This window comes from Polyergus mexicanus, unplaced genomic scaffold, assembly GCF_030449975.1.
Source record: "Polyergus mexicanus isolate NDT 795.1 unplaced genomic scaffold, iyPolMexi1.0 SCAF_22, whole genome shotgun sequence".
NCBI classification, from domain to species: Eukaryota; Metazoa; Arthropoda; class Insecta; order Hymenoptera; family Formicidae; genus Polyergus; species Polyergus mexicanus.
In genome coordinates this window covers 4,801,672-4,818,365 of record NW_027223342.1, presented here as the reverse complement: position 1 = coordinate 4,818,365, position 16,694 = coordinate 4,801,672, and the positions used below count along the sequence as shown (strand labels likewise).

General features: G+C 42.0%; 1 protein-coding gene across 1 annotated transcript; it reads left to right on the top strand.

The window, feature by feature from the left end:
• The first annotated feature begins 10,884 nt into the window (after positions 1-10,884).
• LOC138942303 (uncharacterized) lies at positions 10,885-11,235 on the top strand. Its single transcript, XM_070312441.1, has one exon. The coding sequence runs from the start codon at positions 10,885-10,887 to the stop codon at positions 11,233-11,235; it is 351 nt and encodes a 116-aa protein (XP_070168542.1).
• The last annotated feature ends 5,459 nt before the right edge of the window (positions 11,236-16,694 follow it).

The following is a 16,694-nucleotide window of genomic DNA, read 5'->3' as shown; positions in this document are numbered from 1 at the left end:
GATGGAAAATGTGCGCAATCACGTTAATATTAAGCTCGTGACACATTGGGATGGAAGATATGGCGCAGAGGCAATGATCGCAAAACCAAATTTTCATAGTAGAAGCGTGTTTTCGGAGAATCTGATCGCCGTTGAATTGCGCAATCTCGAGGTGAAATTTAATAAACCAATCTACGTGGGTATGTGTATACTCGACATATCCAAGATATGTTTGTACGAGTTTCACCACGATTATATGATACCTATGTATCGAGAGAAATGTAAAGTCATGTACACCGTCACCGACAGTCTCATATATCACATCGAGTGTGAAGATGTATATGAGAATATAAAGCGCAACGTCGACAGATTCGATACCAGCGATTATGCGGTGGACAATGTGTACGGTATACCGCTCGCGAATAAAAAGATACCGGGTTTAATGAAGGATGAAAATAATGGCGCCATCATGACCGAATTCGTCGGGCTTAGGGCAAAAATGTACGCGTTGCGAGTAGATGGTAAAAAAGACACAAAAAAGGTAAAAGGTGTCAAGAGTAACGTCGTCGCGAGAACGATAACGTTCAACGATTACACGCGGTGTTTGAACGAAGAGATTGAAATGCGTCAGCAGTCTTGTATAAGATCTAAATTACACGAAGTATACACTATTCGCGAGACAAAAATTGCTCTAAGTCCGTACGATGACAAGCGGTATATCGTACCCGAAACCACCGACACGCTACCGTGGGGACATTACAAAATACCGTTGTAAATAAAAATCATGTATATTTATTGTAAATAAAAATTGTATATTTATTGTAAATTAAAATTATATGTATATTTATTGTAAATTATATGTATATTTTATAAAGTGTACAATTTTGTTTATATATTTGGAAAATATCTTTAATATTATGTATTATTGTTAACGTATTTATAATATATTATTTTTATGTATCCAAGAATTGTGTGTTGCATCAAATCCCAGCCATTTCACATAAATCTCATCGCCCTTTTTGCGTATTACCTTTTCCACGAGATGTATGTCGGGATTGGCAACGCGTTGTAACTCATATTCGTAAAATCCGCCGGCGACGGCATTTCCGCGCGAATCTTTGAGTACATAGGTCACGGGATTAGTTTTCTGCACTTTAACGATCTTAAACACTTCGGTCGACCAATTTGGCGTATAATCTTTGTCAAAAATGGTCTTGAATTTACTCACGCGTACCGGATCGCTTACTTTGAATCTGGCCGGTGCCGCAATCTTTACGTTGTTGTATACCGTATTTAAAAGTTTATCGGCGATCGCGGGGGTAACATCGATAGGTCTCATGCCGATAGTGCGATGTTTTCGCGCATTGTACTGTCTAACGAGCCGGGACAACGCGTCGATCCACTTGTAATTTCCATTAAACGTAAACATTTTCCACATATTGCTCTTTAACGTTCGGTTGAATCGTTCCACGACCGAGGCTTTCATGATAGAGTACGTTGAATAATGATTAATGCTGTGTTTCTTCACGAGTTTCTGTACATTTGCATTGTAAAATTCTTTTCCTCTGTCGGTTTGAAAATTTTTCGGACATCTTCCATCGTCTCGAATTATCTTTGCGATAGCATCAGCCGTCTCGTTTCCACTCTTACTCTTGAGCGGTACAGCTCACGCATACTTGCTCAACACATCGATAACTGTGAGTATATAGTTGTAGCCTTTGTTGAATCGTGCATATAGACGCATCTCGACCACGTCCGCCTGCCACAGATCGTCGTATCCGCGTACTATGACACGTCTACGTGGGAAATTTTTTCTCGCTGGAGCATGCAATTCTTCCACGAGCAGCTGTTTTTCAGAGGTCTTTTGCGACATATTTGATCGAGGCATAATTTGCAATAATGAGATAATTCCTCCCCATATATTCTTTATATATCTTTCTTCTCCTGCGCTGAATTAGATGTAGTCTGCGTGTGAGTTGCATACCGAAGCATTTTCTTCATCTCATCCATCATTATTTGCAGCGTTTGCACATTCGTCTCGAGCGTGACTATTTTTTTCTCAAGTTCTTCCTGTCTGTCTTCCAAAAGCTTGACACGTATTTCCACGTACTGTTTGTTTGCTGCATCAGTATCATCTTCCGGTTGCGCTACGCGTCGTATCTTGCGCGACCTTGCGTCAAAGCCGGAGGCTGTCTGGCACAGAGCGTTATCGCGCACGTAATTTCTTAGTAATCCATTCCATTGATAGTATGAGTTGCTGGGTGTTCCCAACGATAATCCAAATTTATTAATCGACATTTCGATACAAACAATAATGACAGACTGACTCGTTTCGCCGACGCATAGATTAATTTATAATAAGGCCAGCTTCGTAAAGTTCCTCCATAATTGATAATATTTCATTGTCGTGGGCATTGTTGCCGGCTTGACGCGAAGCTTCCAGCAATCGCAAGCGATCTACCAACTCGTTGGGATCATTCCAATGCACGTAATCGATCTTACTATCGTTTAATGTCATAGCGCGCGGTATGTTTATACCTCTTCCAGCTTTTTTAATAGAGATTAATGGTGCTATTATATTTTTATACTTGTATCCCTTGTTACTTAACACTGGATTACGCATATCATTGCCACGTCTATGCGCATTTGTTGCCAATAATATATTTTTGTATTTAATTTTATCATCATCATTGTATACGTCACCGTCGGGTATTCTCTTGAAAATCAACTCATAGAGACCTGGTGTTCCCACATATCTTATTCCACCGATAATTATATTGTCATCTTTATCCACATCAAAAATTTGATCACCAATCATCATTCCTTCGTTGCAAAATTTAACACCGTAAACATAATCCATACTGTTATTTTTATCTTGACTCAAAATAGCTTCAACATATTTTTGCCCTAGTGGATCCAGATGTGTGCGCAATGTATTTTGACCCTCGGACGTTTGTAGCAGATGTTGAACCGATGTCACAAGCGTTTCAGGCATGGTTTTGAAAACTTCTTCCACATACGGAGACGATCTTTCGTGCAATATTTGACTCGATTGTACATCTTTTATGGGAGTAGAAGTTATCACATTCGATAATTGTTTCATTCGCTTACGTTTCGATTGATTTGGAGTAGAAGTTATTAGCGAATCGTTCAATGATATATTTGACCTTGTTCGCTTTGTTCCAGACTCTTTTTTCAGATGCTTGTCTTCGAGCATACTCGATGGTTCGATTTTTGCTTCATTAGATTCCACATTGATTGTATTTTCGACAAATTGTTTTAGAGGTTCGATAATTGGTTTAAAGTGCCTCTCCAATGCGACGTCTTCCTCCATTTGACCGGTTTTTAAAGAACGATATTTTTTGCGGATTGATTTGATCGTTTTTACAATCTCTCTCGCAATCTTCTCACGATCGTCACTGTCAATCTTCGTCGTCATGTTGCGCTCGGACGAAAATTTTTAGACGTTGCTCGATCGATGTATCGATAGCAACTAACCCACTTTACGGTATTGCAAAATCGTTAAATCCTTTTCGATATCTTCCATTAGTCTGTAAACTGTCTTTATCAATCACTACAAATCCATACTTGTGTTGCAAACATTTCTGACAGAATGCGCGAAAATCGCCGTAAGACATGTCAGTATTTACATGATCGTTGTATACATGTTTCAAGTTTGTACCATCTTGTTTAAATAAAATCAGTAAATTTGCATTGTCCCGTATAAGATGCTTGGGTATCTTGGCATACGTTTGACAAAGATAGAAACAGTCGACGCTCGAGTGTCGACTCATTGCAAAGTACTCTCTTATCGTATCTTGCTTATCGCACGCCACGTCGTCAAAGATAAAAATGGAATTCGGAAGCGCTTCGCTCGGTGGAATAACGTCACTATTATTAGAGAATGTAAAATAGCCAATTTCATCGATCGATAATAGCAAATTTTCCAAGTATCGATATTTCGGTTGTTGAAGCGATTTCGAATATACGTACACATTCTCGAAATGTACACCGTGTGGACTTTCTATCAAACTTATCAACACGTTAGTCTTACCGCAATTCGAAGGACCGCAAATGATACCGCGTATAGTAGTCGGCAGCATGTTTCCATGCTTGCGTATTTCTTTCTCAGACATTACTCGTGTTTTATCGTCAAAATTTATCACTTTGATTATCGTCGCTTGTCGCGCGAACCGCATGTTTGCTCTCGCAAATCTCAAATCAAATTTTGGAAAATGAGTCATCGGGGCCCTATTTATAGAGGCGCACCGAATCGAAACCGCTCAGTCTCAAAAATGTTTCTTCTTCTATCGGTTGACGATATTCTCGAGCTTACCACCGAGCAGTTACAGATTATCTCCAAGATTGTTTTACTGCGAGACTTTGGTAGATACGTGGAACAATTGTGGGACAAGCTTCCCGAACATATAAAAGCTGACTCAGAGGTTCAACAGTATCGTCGATGCACGCGACATTATAATTTGTCGTGGCAGTAAACACATTTCGACGGTCCAACACCGTTAATAAAAAATTGTTACAAATGTCAGCAAAAATTATAAGAGGTAGCGGTTTGTTAAATCGTGCGATAAACGCACTTCCTATCGAATTACATATTCCAGGCTATCAGTTTTGCGGACCAGGAACTCATTTAGAAACACGATTGGCTAGAGGCGATCGAGGTATCAATCCATTGGATACCGCGTGTCGCGAGCACGACACAGCTTATTCCCGAAACAACGATCTTGGTCAACGACACGTTGCGGATAATATACTCGCCACGAAAGCGCGAACACGTATTACCGCGAGAGATTCGACTCTTGGCGAAAGAGCAGCCGCTACAGCTGTTTGGGCGGCTATGAAGGCAAAGACAAAATTCGGTATGGGGCTGAAAACAAAAAAATCATCGATGAAGAAAAAGACTGCGAAAAAACGAATACTTCCTATAGCGAAGCGCGGTGGTATCTTACCAATTTTACCATTATTGGAAGTTCTCGGTTCGTTGGCTGGCGGAGCAGCGGGAATCGCGAAGGCGGTGAACGATAGCAAGGCGACGCAACGTCAGCTCGGAGAAATGCAGCGTCATAATCGCGCCATGGAAGGTCACGGACTTTATCTCGCTCCATACAAGCGTGGACGAGGGTTCTCAACAGCAGCCAAGAAAAAAAAATGTCAAAATAAAAATGCCTGCCGGTGTAACAACCAATGTACAATTGGAACAGCTTGCAAGACGTATGCGTATACAATTTTTTAGAGGTGTTTTCATGCGCAATAATTTACCGATAAACGGTGTACGACGAAATGAGAGCGGTATCGTCAATTTGGATGACGTCAAAGGTTCCGGTACTCATTGGGTTGCGTATGCAAAGAGGGGAGATCGTGTAGTATATTTCGATAGTTTTGGAAATCTGCGACCACCCAAGGAATTAGTGCGATATTTTGGACACAATGTTGCAAATATAGAATACAATCACACGGCCTATCAAAATTATAATCAAAGTATTTGTGGACAATTGTGTCTTGGATTTCTTCAAACGGTCGATGATCGATATAAATTTAAAGCCTGACAATTCACCATCGCGACTCAGTGTTCGTTTGACAGTTTTCCAGCATGTCACTTACACTTACGTTGACCGGCAAGAGTAGCGCGCTTGCTGTAAGTTACTTTCCGGCTATAGAGTTAGACGATGGCGATTACGAGCTTGGTTTAACGGACCTTGACAGGTATCATACGATATCGAACGTGAATTCTTGGAATAATAAATTTTTTTTTGATAACGACGATAAGGAAATTACGATTCCCGAAGGATCGTACGAATTACACGCTATAAACGAATATCTCCGACATGCAATTTTACGAGATCGACGCGTAGTTGATTCCAACGATATTGTTGATGACGAAGAACACGATGAATATCCAATAACGCTTCGCGCTAATCATAATACGCTAAAAAGTGAAATCAAATGTGTCTATAGAATAAATTTTAGTAAACCGGGCAACGTTGGATCGTTGTTGGGATTCTCGTCGAATCGTATATTACAGCCTCGGAAATGGCACGAATCGGATGTACCAATAAATATTATTAGCGTAAATATTATTCGTATAGAATGCAGTGTAACCATTGGCTCGTACAGCAATGACAAGCGCGTACACACGATACATGAATTTTCACCGAGCGTGCCGCCAGGATATAAAATATCGGAAACGCCAGCACAGATCATTTATCTACCGATCGTCGCACGGAGCATTACTGATTTAACGATACGCATTGTTGATCAAGAAGGACATTTGCTCGATTTTCGAGGAGAGGAAATTACCGCAAGATTGCATATACGGCGGCGGCAAAAATAAAGCCTTTGACAAATGAAATGCTTGTGTTGAAAGGAAGCACGGAGCACGCGAGAGACAATATCTTTGCGAGGGACAATATTTTTGCGAGAAGGCGAGTGACTGCTGTATCGTTTGACAATAATCAGATATCTGGTTACGCTAAAAAGAAGCTCAGCGCGTTGAATAGCGAGTTTTTAAAATCATTGGGATTCGTCGTACGAAATACATAACAATATGATTGACATCTTGAATATCGGAGATGAGCCGATCTTTGACGACCGTATCATCAAGATTGAGACTCATACGTACAATCTATACGCCAACACAACGCTTGGATATAGCGAAGAGATACGGTTACCGATACAGCATCAAGATTTGTACACGTTACCATGTCAAAGTTTTCTATACGTCGAAGGAAAGTTGATGGTGCGTAAAGTAGCTGAAGAGGGAAGAGTGGTATTGGGAAACAATTGTGTCGCGTTTATGTTTGATGAACTTCGATATGAACTCGACGGTGTGGAGATTGACCGCAGCAGAAACGTTGGAATAACTTCCACGATTAAAAATTATATCTCTCTAACAACCGAGAAAGGTAAAATCTTGGGGAATGCTGCGTGGAATATGTCACATAATGCTGTTGAATCTTACTTCAATTTTTGTGTGCCGCTAAATATACTATTGGGTTTTTGCGAAGATTATAAGCGAATTGTGATCAACGCTCGTCACGAATTAATTCTGATACGTTCGCGCAACGACAACAATTGCATATTTGGACATGCTTCGACTGAAGCTGATATCGAATTATTCAAGATACAATGGCATATGCCACATGTAATATTGAGCGAGATCAATAAACTATCCTTGCTGCGCGCGTTGGAAAGCGGGCGATACTTGAATATCAGTTTTCGCTCTTGGGATCTATACGAATTTCCTCTATTGCATAATACGACCAAGCATTCGTGGACCGTGAAAGCCGCCTCTCAGCTGGAGAAGCCGCGATACGTGATCTTTGCGCTGCAGACTGGTAGAAAAAATGCTGTGTCAAAATATATTACTACATTCGACGACTGCAAATTGACCAACGTTAAACTCTAAATGATGATGTGCTATTAAACATTTCAAAATTTCTACATTGCGGTCCTCTCGCAGTTATCGATTGCTCGCGACAAAACGAGTCTGTCAAAAATTCCACCGTGGACGTGAGATTAGAGTTTGAGTGCAAGGAGGATATACCGACAAATACTACCGCCTATTGTCTCATCTTACACGATCACGTTGTCGAATATTGTCCATTGACCAACGTAGTTCGTAAAATTACCTAAATCAGCAAATATCCCCTCCAATGTCAAAATATATAAAGATTGAGATTTTGGCGATCGGCAACAGTCGTACATCGTTCTTGTAATCGTACGGTAATATTATCAGCATGATCGCGTCAATGTTTGTGGATCTGCAGGGATTCATTATCGGGAGAAACTTTGTCGTGAAGGAAGTAGCGATATTGAGAAATGGATCTGTTCTCTCTCATTACTTTTTTGCAAGTCCCGTACCATGGCGTGCGCTTACAAAATCTGAGAGATGTCAAGTTTCATGGCTAATCACCATGGACTTCAATGGGAGGATGGAAACATTCCATACAGCTTCGCTAGGCGTTTGATTACGAGAGCTGTGATGGGTGCGACGGAAGAGGAAGATGGAGCATCTCCTATCGTGTACGTTAAACGATGCGAGAAACGAGAATGGTTGGTCGATATACTTGACGATGATGCGAGAAACGACGTTATTATTGAGACCTTGGATGCGGATTATGAAGATATCACTTCGTTAAATAAGCTAGTTGTTACTAATACTATGCGCTGTGAAAAACATTTGAAAAATTGCGCTTTACAAAATGTATTTAAAATATTCAATTGGTGGACGAATCATCATAAAGATTCACCCAAACATTATTTAGAATAAACTACTGTTAAAATATATTTTATTCTCTCTTATTCTTCCCTTTTCCTCTTTCATATCTCAGTATGCGAGTATTAAATTTCAGTACGTGACGTTGGATAGCGGCGTCAGCCACCTTATCAGGCTACGGATGTTACATTTCAGTACATGCACATAGTCTTTAAATATTTGAATGGTGTATAAATAATTGTTTTGTCGTTTAATTGTCGTTCGTTAGCCGTTAAATAGTCGTTTATAGTCATTCGATTGCCGTTCGATAGCCGTTCGATAGCCGTTCAATGATCGTTCGATAGTCGTTCAAAGCCGTTCAAAAGCCTTTCAATGGTCGTTCAAAGCCGTTCGATAGCCGTTCAATGACCGTTCAATGGTCGTTCGATAGTCGTTCAAAGCCGTTCAAAAGCCGTTCAATAGCTGTTCGATAGCCGTTCAATAGCTGTTCGATAGCCGTTCATAGCCGTTCGATTGCCGTTCGATAGTGGTTTACATATTATAATATATTATTCATATTTAAATGGCTTTAGATATTTGCTCGTGAAAACATGCTAACTTTTGTTTTCTTATCAAGAGCTGAGAGTAAGCGTTCTTCGTAAGTGATACATCTCCTGCTATAAAATGTTTGAGACAATGTCTATCCCGTTATGTTCGTCACAAAGTGTTTGACAGTCAGAAGTGAGTGACATTTAACTTAAAGAACGACGAATAAAAATGTTTCGTCTTAATCTGGTAAGTAGTGTTCAGTGTTTTGGCACGTGTATGCGACATTATGTGTGATATGTATTAATTAATAATATATTTCAGTTCGTGCAAATTGATGTCATCCACCGCCGATACATGCGGTGGATGAGAGGAAATTTGCGTTGGGCGCACGCAAGCTTGTGAGGTGACACTCGCGAAGCCCGCGAGTGTGCATGCGTGCACCCAACGCAGTACGAAGACATTTTTTTATTTACGGCCTCTTTTCGGCTTGGAGCCGTATGAAGAAGAGGAGAATTGGGAGCCGGAGGAAGAGGAAGAGGAAGAGGTGTCAGATGAGGAAGAAAATTTAGAGGAAGAGGTGGAGGAGGATTGGGAGGAGGATTGGGAGGAAGAGCTTGCGGCTCCAGGAGGATAATGTAAGTATCTATTTAAAAAAATATTATATTAATATAAATTTAATTTTTAATATTTAATATTTTTCTGTTTCAGAAGGAGCGCCTATATATATATATATATATATATATATATATATATATATTTATTATTATTATTTTTATTATTATTATTTTTATTTTTATTTTAACACACACACACACACATTGTAATATACACACAATTATGAAATAAACTTATTATTATTATAATTGTAATTAAAGTATCAATTATTTCTACACCTTCTTCTTTCCTTTTCCTACATGCATGTCTCGCGCTATCTCATCGGTACATGCATGCCTCGCGCTATCTCTCTTTATCTCTTTCTCCCGCGAACGTCATCCTTTTCCAACACCAATGCCACACCTACTCGCGGCATCGTACCTTCGCGTTTCCTTTTCCCCGCGGCCCCCGCACCAACCGTTCCGCCGCGGTCCCCCTTCCCCTCTCCGCGGCCCCCGCGCCTACCGTTCCGCCGCGGTCCCTCTTCCCCCTCTCCGCGGATCCCGCGCCGACCGTTCCGCCGCGGTCCCCTCCCCCTCTCCGCGGACCCCGCACCTACCGTTCCGCCGCGGTCCCCCTTCCCCTCTCCGCGGACCGCGCACCTACCGTTCCGCCGCGGTCCCCTCCCCCTCTCCGCGGACCCCTCGCCTACCGTTCCGCCGCGGTCACCCCCGCGTGACGTCATTCCCATCCCATGACGTCATACCCCCCCTGACGTCATTCCCACCCCGTGACGTCACCCCCCCCCCTGACGTCATTCCCAACCCGTGACGTCACCCTCCCCGTGACGTCATACCCCCCCGCGCCGGTTTTCCCTCACCCCTCACCCCCCCTCAGAGGACCATGGCTTAGAACCGGCCTAGATACACTACTATAAATTATAATGTAATTTCCTAACACGTGTTATTACGCGCCGACTAGCCGCACCGCTAAAAACATGACATCGTTAAAATCCAACGGACGTTCAAAATATCAAGAAGCTACGACTCGTCGAGGAACTGCATGCTTCGGCGAGAAGAAATTTTCCCCGAAGACGCGTCGTAGTGCGGGGTTACGATGACCTGTGGCAAGCCGACATCGTCGAGATGCGTCCGTACTCTCGTTTCAACAGAGGTTACCACTACATACTCACCGTCATCGATGTGTTGAGCAAGTACGCGTAGGCCGTACCGCTCAAGAATAAAGGCGAAAGCGAGACAGCTGACGCTATCGTAGAGATAATTCGAAATAGCGAGAGGCGCCCGAAAAATATGCAAACCGATATGGAGAAGGAATTTTACAACGCCAACGTGCAATGTCTCGTGAAGAAACACGGCATCAATCATTATTCCACGTATTCGGTGCTGAAGGCATCGGTCGGCGAACGATTAAATCGTACGTTAAAGAACGATATGTGGAAGATGTTTACGCTCAACGGAACTTACAAGTAGGTCGATGCGTTGCCGCGACTCGTATCGGATTACAACGCGCGCAAGCATCGAACGATCGGCATGCAACCCGTCGACGTTACCCCCGCGATCGCCGAAAGACTCTTGGATACTGTGTACAGCGCGATAAAGATCGTGGGTCCGGCAAAGTTCAAAGTAGGTGACCCGGTACGCGTTAGCAAGTACAAGACGATCTTCGAGAAGGGTTACACGCCAAACTGGACCACCGAAGTGTTTAAGATCGTTAAAGTGCAACGTACTAATCCCGTAACCTATCTACTCAAAGACTATCGCAAAAAATCTGTCGCTGGAGCGTTCTACGAGTACGAGTTGCGTCGCGCGACTTATCCGGACGTGTATCTCGTGGAGAAAGTACTGCGCAGGAGAGGTGACGAGGTTTACGTTAAATGGTAGGGATTCGCACAACTCTTGGATACACAAGGACAATGTGGTTTAATTCGTACAAACTCTATTTTATTTTTAACACATATAAAGAATATGAAATACATATAAAGTATCTGAAATATAAAAAATATATGTAAGACGTATACAGCATATAAAATATGAAATATAAAAAAGAAAAAAAGAAAGATAGAAATATATATTTCTTTTGTTTTCCTTATACATACATACATACATACATACATACATACATTACATACATACATACATACATACATATATACATTACATACATACATACATACATACATATATACATACATACATACATTACATTACATTACATTACATTACATTACATTACATTACATTACATTATATTACATTACATTATATTACATTATAAGGGTATCCGGTAATGTCCCCACGGTAGAGTGTCGGTCGAATCAGGTACAATATATCGCTTGTCGTCGTACGGACTCAGGGCGATTTTTGTTCTTGACACCTTTAACCTTTTTTGTATCCTTTTTACTATTTACTCGCAACGCGTACATTTTTGCTCTAAGCCCGACAAATTCAGTCATGATCGCACCGTTATTCTCATCCTTCATCAAACCCGGCACTTTCTTGTTCTCGAACGGTATACCGCGTTGTTAGCTGGATAATCGCTCGTGTCGAATCTAGCGATATCGCGTTTTATATTCTCGTACACATCCTCGCACTTGATGTGATAAATCAAACTGTCTGTATCGGTGTACATTATTTTACAATTTTTGCGATATAACGGTAACATGTACTCGTGGTGAAATTCGCATAAACACACTTTCGATATATCGAGTATACACATACCAACATAGATCGGTTTATTGAATTTCACCTCGAGGTTGCGCAGTTCAACGGCGACCAAATTTTCTGAAAAGACGCTCCTGCTATGAAAATTTGGTTTCGCGATCATCGTCTCCGCGCCGTATCGCCCGTCCCACTTTGTTAATAATTTTACATCGACGTGATTGCGCATGTTTTTCCATAGTTTTACCGAATATCGCGTTGTTCATTAACTTGTATAAATTTTTCTCGAAATCGTTTGTCGCGCGCGTTCTAAACCGGGCGTTGAGTTCGATGTAATCGCGGAGCCATGCGGATTGAGCGAATTGCAATACGCGATGTATCTTTGCGATGCGAAGGCCGTGACGCGTGCATTGCTGCAGGTTGCTATAATGTATGACGTAACGCTTCTTATCGTATAAAGTCGCGAGAAGCTTGTCCTGCCGCTTGCCGGGCGGCTTATCGCGCGTTGGACAGAACGGTAGATCAGCGTGCGCGTCGTGAAGATGTTGCGGATACTCCAGATCGACCTCGAGAATATAACCTATGGTTGAATCCGAAGCGATCGCGCTAACGTCAAAGTCAGAGATGTCGTCGACCCATCGAAAATCAGCATAGGGCAACGGTTGACACATCGCCCAACCGTACAAGTTGTTTACATCGAAATACATCATGCACGACGATGGTTTCGATGGGTCGTAAGACGGCATGTACTTGTTATTGGCTCGCGCGTATCTGCCGGAACATTGGCTCAGGCCACTGCGTATTCCCCGTTCGATAAACATAATCATATCGATATCAGTAAGTAATTCGAACGTAATATTCGTATGTTTTAGTATCGCATCCCACGTGTATCCGGGAAGAGTATAATAATACGCGGGGTCGAGCCCGTAACTCTCGATACATTTGTTGCGAAAATTTTCAAAAACGTCGGCCAATAACAAGACATCCGTTTTTAAATACAGATCGCTGTATTCGCCTAGCGTTCGAACGGAGAACCGCCTCCGTTTTCGGCGTGCGCGTAGTAGCTCTCGGATACGGTGTCACCGGTCAAGGAACTATAAAATGATTCGCGCGGTGGTAAACACGTATCGTGCAACCTATCGACCCAGTCATTGTATTCGTATGGAAAGACACCTTTTCGCGTCAATAAATTGAACTCTTCGATCGATAAATTTTGAAATTTCGATTTTAAAATTTGAAGTTTATCATTATTTAGAAACAATGCCAATTTTTCAAAACTAGTACTGAGAAATTTGTACGAATCGATGAACCGTAACTTTATATCGCTTCGTCAATCTGATTTTTCGGCGGTATCTTTAACGTGTTTCGCGAATGAAATATACTTTTCTTTCGTTATCGGTAGTACGTTGATCGAGCCTTCGAACGCGGTAGCTATTTCCTCGATGATAAAATGCGAATCGTAACCGGATAAATTGTGAAAAACTATTGGAATACAAAAAGAGTCTTTATAATTTAAATTGCAGTTTGAATGCGCGGGACCTCGGTACCTCCCGGTAAGATGGCAATGATCGCGTACGCGTGTATCGTCTTGCGCAAACGGTTTTTCGCAAATGTGACAGTGTGTCGCGCTGTGAAACTTTTCCCGCTCATCTCGCGTTAAATTTACCATGGGGACATTCGTGGTTAAAATAATCTTTATGCGTTGCGCTAAATTTTTTAATTTTTCCACAAACCACAAAACGCAATCGGTACTACGGCAAGAATGATACGCGGATTACCATTCGTCGTACGAACAATGTACATAATAAGCTACGCTAAATACTTGATGATGCTAAAACGTGTACGTAGACGCCATCGGATCACCGTCGGTCTTCCTCAGCACGCACTCCAAGTCGGCGTATACGACGAAGGGAAGTCGCTCCTTTCTGTTGTAGTTGTTGAACGCCACTTGTCTTTATCGCTCGGTAACCGGATGGCGCACTCGTTCATTTCTCGGCAATCTACAATGTGCGACTGCAACTTGTCGTCCGATCTAAAATAGTGTAAACATCTGTAAAAAAAGAAATAATTAATTTTTCTTTCGTATATTTTATATATTGCATTTTTATTAAATATACGTACCGCTCGCAGATATATTTTTGGCCATCACGTTTGCTCAGTTGCGAGCTCACGAGGCGGGATAAATTCTTGATCCACGCAAAATGTCTTACGTCTTGCGAATCTTGCATGTACAGCAAGTTGACGTGTCTGTTCTTCTTTTGCATCGAAAGACGTATCGGGACAATGCTATTCTCTTTCTCGATGCAGTATACATTTATCGAAATGTTGTTGTGAAGTTCAAATTTTTTAATTTGACTCAATGTCATCGGAAACTCAATGTCTTGGAGATTTAGCACTGTCGTGGATACGAAGATTCCCGTTCCGCGTTTCTTTCAGATGGATGTAGAGCGGCGACCACCGCCCACGCGAAACACGCATTGTCTTTAGATTGCACGTTTATTACCGCTCTCTTCATTGTTATTTCTCGCGGTAATTTAATGTGGCACCCCGTGCGCATTGGATTATATTTATTTATATTTACAGTTAAATCGAGAATTTGCGACAAAGCCCACCCGCTATCGCGTTCTTGAAATTCTTCGAGCGAGGCAAGCATGGGCTCGACGACGCGTCGCTCGTACCACTCGTGTAAATCGAACGTGCGAAAGAGTTCATAGTTTCTAGTATTTACACTTTTATTTGTGCTCTTATTACCCGACACGAATTCACCGTTGAACACAGTGTTCACTTTTACGTTATTATGTCTTTCCATAACTTTTTGCACGTGTTCGAGCACGATGTCTTTGGCGTCCTCGAGAAATTGTCGCGGTTCGATATAATCTGCGTTAATCACCGCACCGGTCAGTATACGGTTTTCGAACGCGGTATCGATCTCTCGCCAAACGAGTCTTTCCGCGGTATTGTCACTACTGTAATCACCACCGCTGTGTATAAACCGTCTCTCTAATCGAGTCCTCGCACCCTCGAGTCGCGCGATTCTAGCCACCAAAGATTGTCGAACTCCGATCGAGAGTCGCGGACGCTTGACACGACTGTGTTCTTCGAGCTGTTTGATAAATTCCTCGCATCGCTGCGCCCACGCGAAATACTAGCCCAAGGTAGCGACTCGACGCGACAGCTCCAACAGGTCGCGTTCGGTTTGCTCGGTGTTTTCCATGTTTTTATTATTATTATTTTTTCACACTTTTTATGCCAATGTTTTTTTTTACTGTGTGCAAATTGGGCACATATTGCATGGAAAGATCTGATACATCGGAAGTCTGCAATTGGAGCAGGACCGGCCACTTATCGCGTCGTATATCTCAATCACATGCTTCCGAACAGCATACATGTATCCGAAATCAGTATCTGCTATGGAGATCATACACGAAGCACATACGGCAAAAGAACCACCCGTGGAATAATAAAAGTATATAGCGCAACACTTTGTACGTCCGTTTAGCGCAATAATTTGCGAATGAGGCACTATCTTGTCAACACGTTCCGTAAGGTCCTCGCTTTGATCACTCTTGTAATTACTGTCATCCGACAATGCATGATCTTCGTCGGACAATTCATCTAATACTGCCTCGAAATTATTATCTATTTCCATTTTTATGCAAATTATCACAAAATCTTCCTCTACACCGAACACTTGCCACTCAAAAATTTACAAGTACCTGCCGTACCTCTTCCAGTCGATATACGGACCGCAAGCTTTCAAATCGCATACTGAGTTTTTGACACCCTTCGTTCTTCATTATATATTTTTAATCTATCGCGTTATGGTTTCGCGAAACGTATCCCGACAAGCGACGCGATAAACGGCTCTTCCTGGAAAAAAAGATGAAGAGAGCACCGCGATGGTTCTATCTTGTTTATATTATTTATAAATTCTCGAGCAGTCGGAAATCGGCGCTCGCCTTATATTTCAGACATCGACACCCGCCTTTTGTAAGTACACCGATAAACTTGTCCCGACGCGAATTCTAGCAGCCGGATATCGGCGCTCGCCTTATCATCTAATTCTAATGTTACGCGTAATAGTGCGCCAGCGACTTTTCCTGGAAAAAAGATGAAGAGAGCACCGCGAAGGTTTTATCTTGTTTATATTATTTATAAATTCTCGAGCAGTCGGAAATCGGCGCTCGCCTTCGTAATACACCCCGCCGATTATGCTCCCGCGATAAGCATTCCCCCGCCCGCTTAACATCAGTCCCCCGCGCCACCAAAATCCCCATCCGCCCGCGTGACGTCATGCCCCCTCGCCCGCGCGGTTTCCCCTCGTCCCGCATTCCTCTCGTCCCGCATTCCCCTCGGAGGACCTGAGTTAGAACTGTCCTATTAACACTACTTACTTATAAATTAAATAACTTTTATAGATATAAATTTTATAAAAATATAAATTTTTTCTTGAAGCAATAATGAATATATAACATATTAATTTGCTTCGTTGTGGGGAAAAAGGAAAAAAAATTTAATGACTTTGATTTCGTTGATGATTGCCGTGCCGAAAGACAAAGTTATGTATCGCCTGTGCCCTTAGCGCCAAAAATTTTTTTCGCTAATATTTAGACTACCGCTAAAAATATCGACGTCATTCGAGAAACACATGATCTCTACTACAAGGATTAACGCATCAAAAT

Bases quoted from the DNA above. Each gene is read 5' to 3' on its own strand.
- LOC138942303 (XM_070312441.1), top strand. From the start codon at position 10,885: ATGCAACCCGTCGACGTTACCCCCGCGATCGCCGAAAGACTCTTGGAT.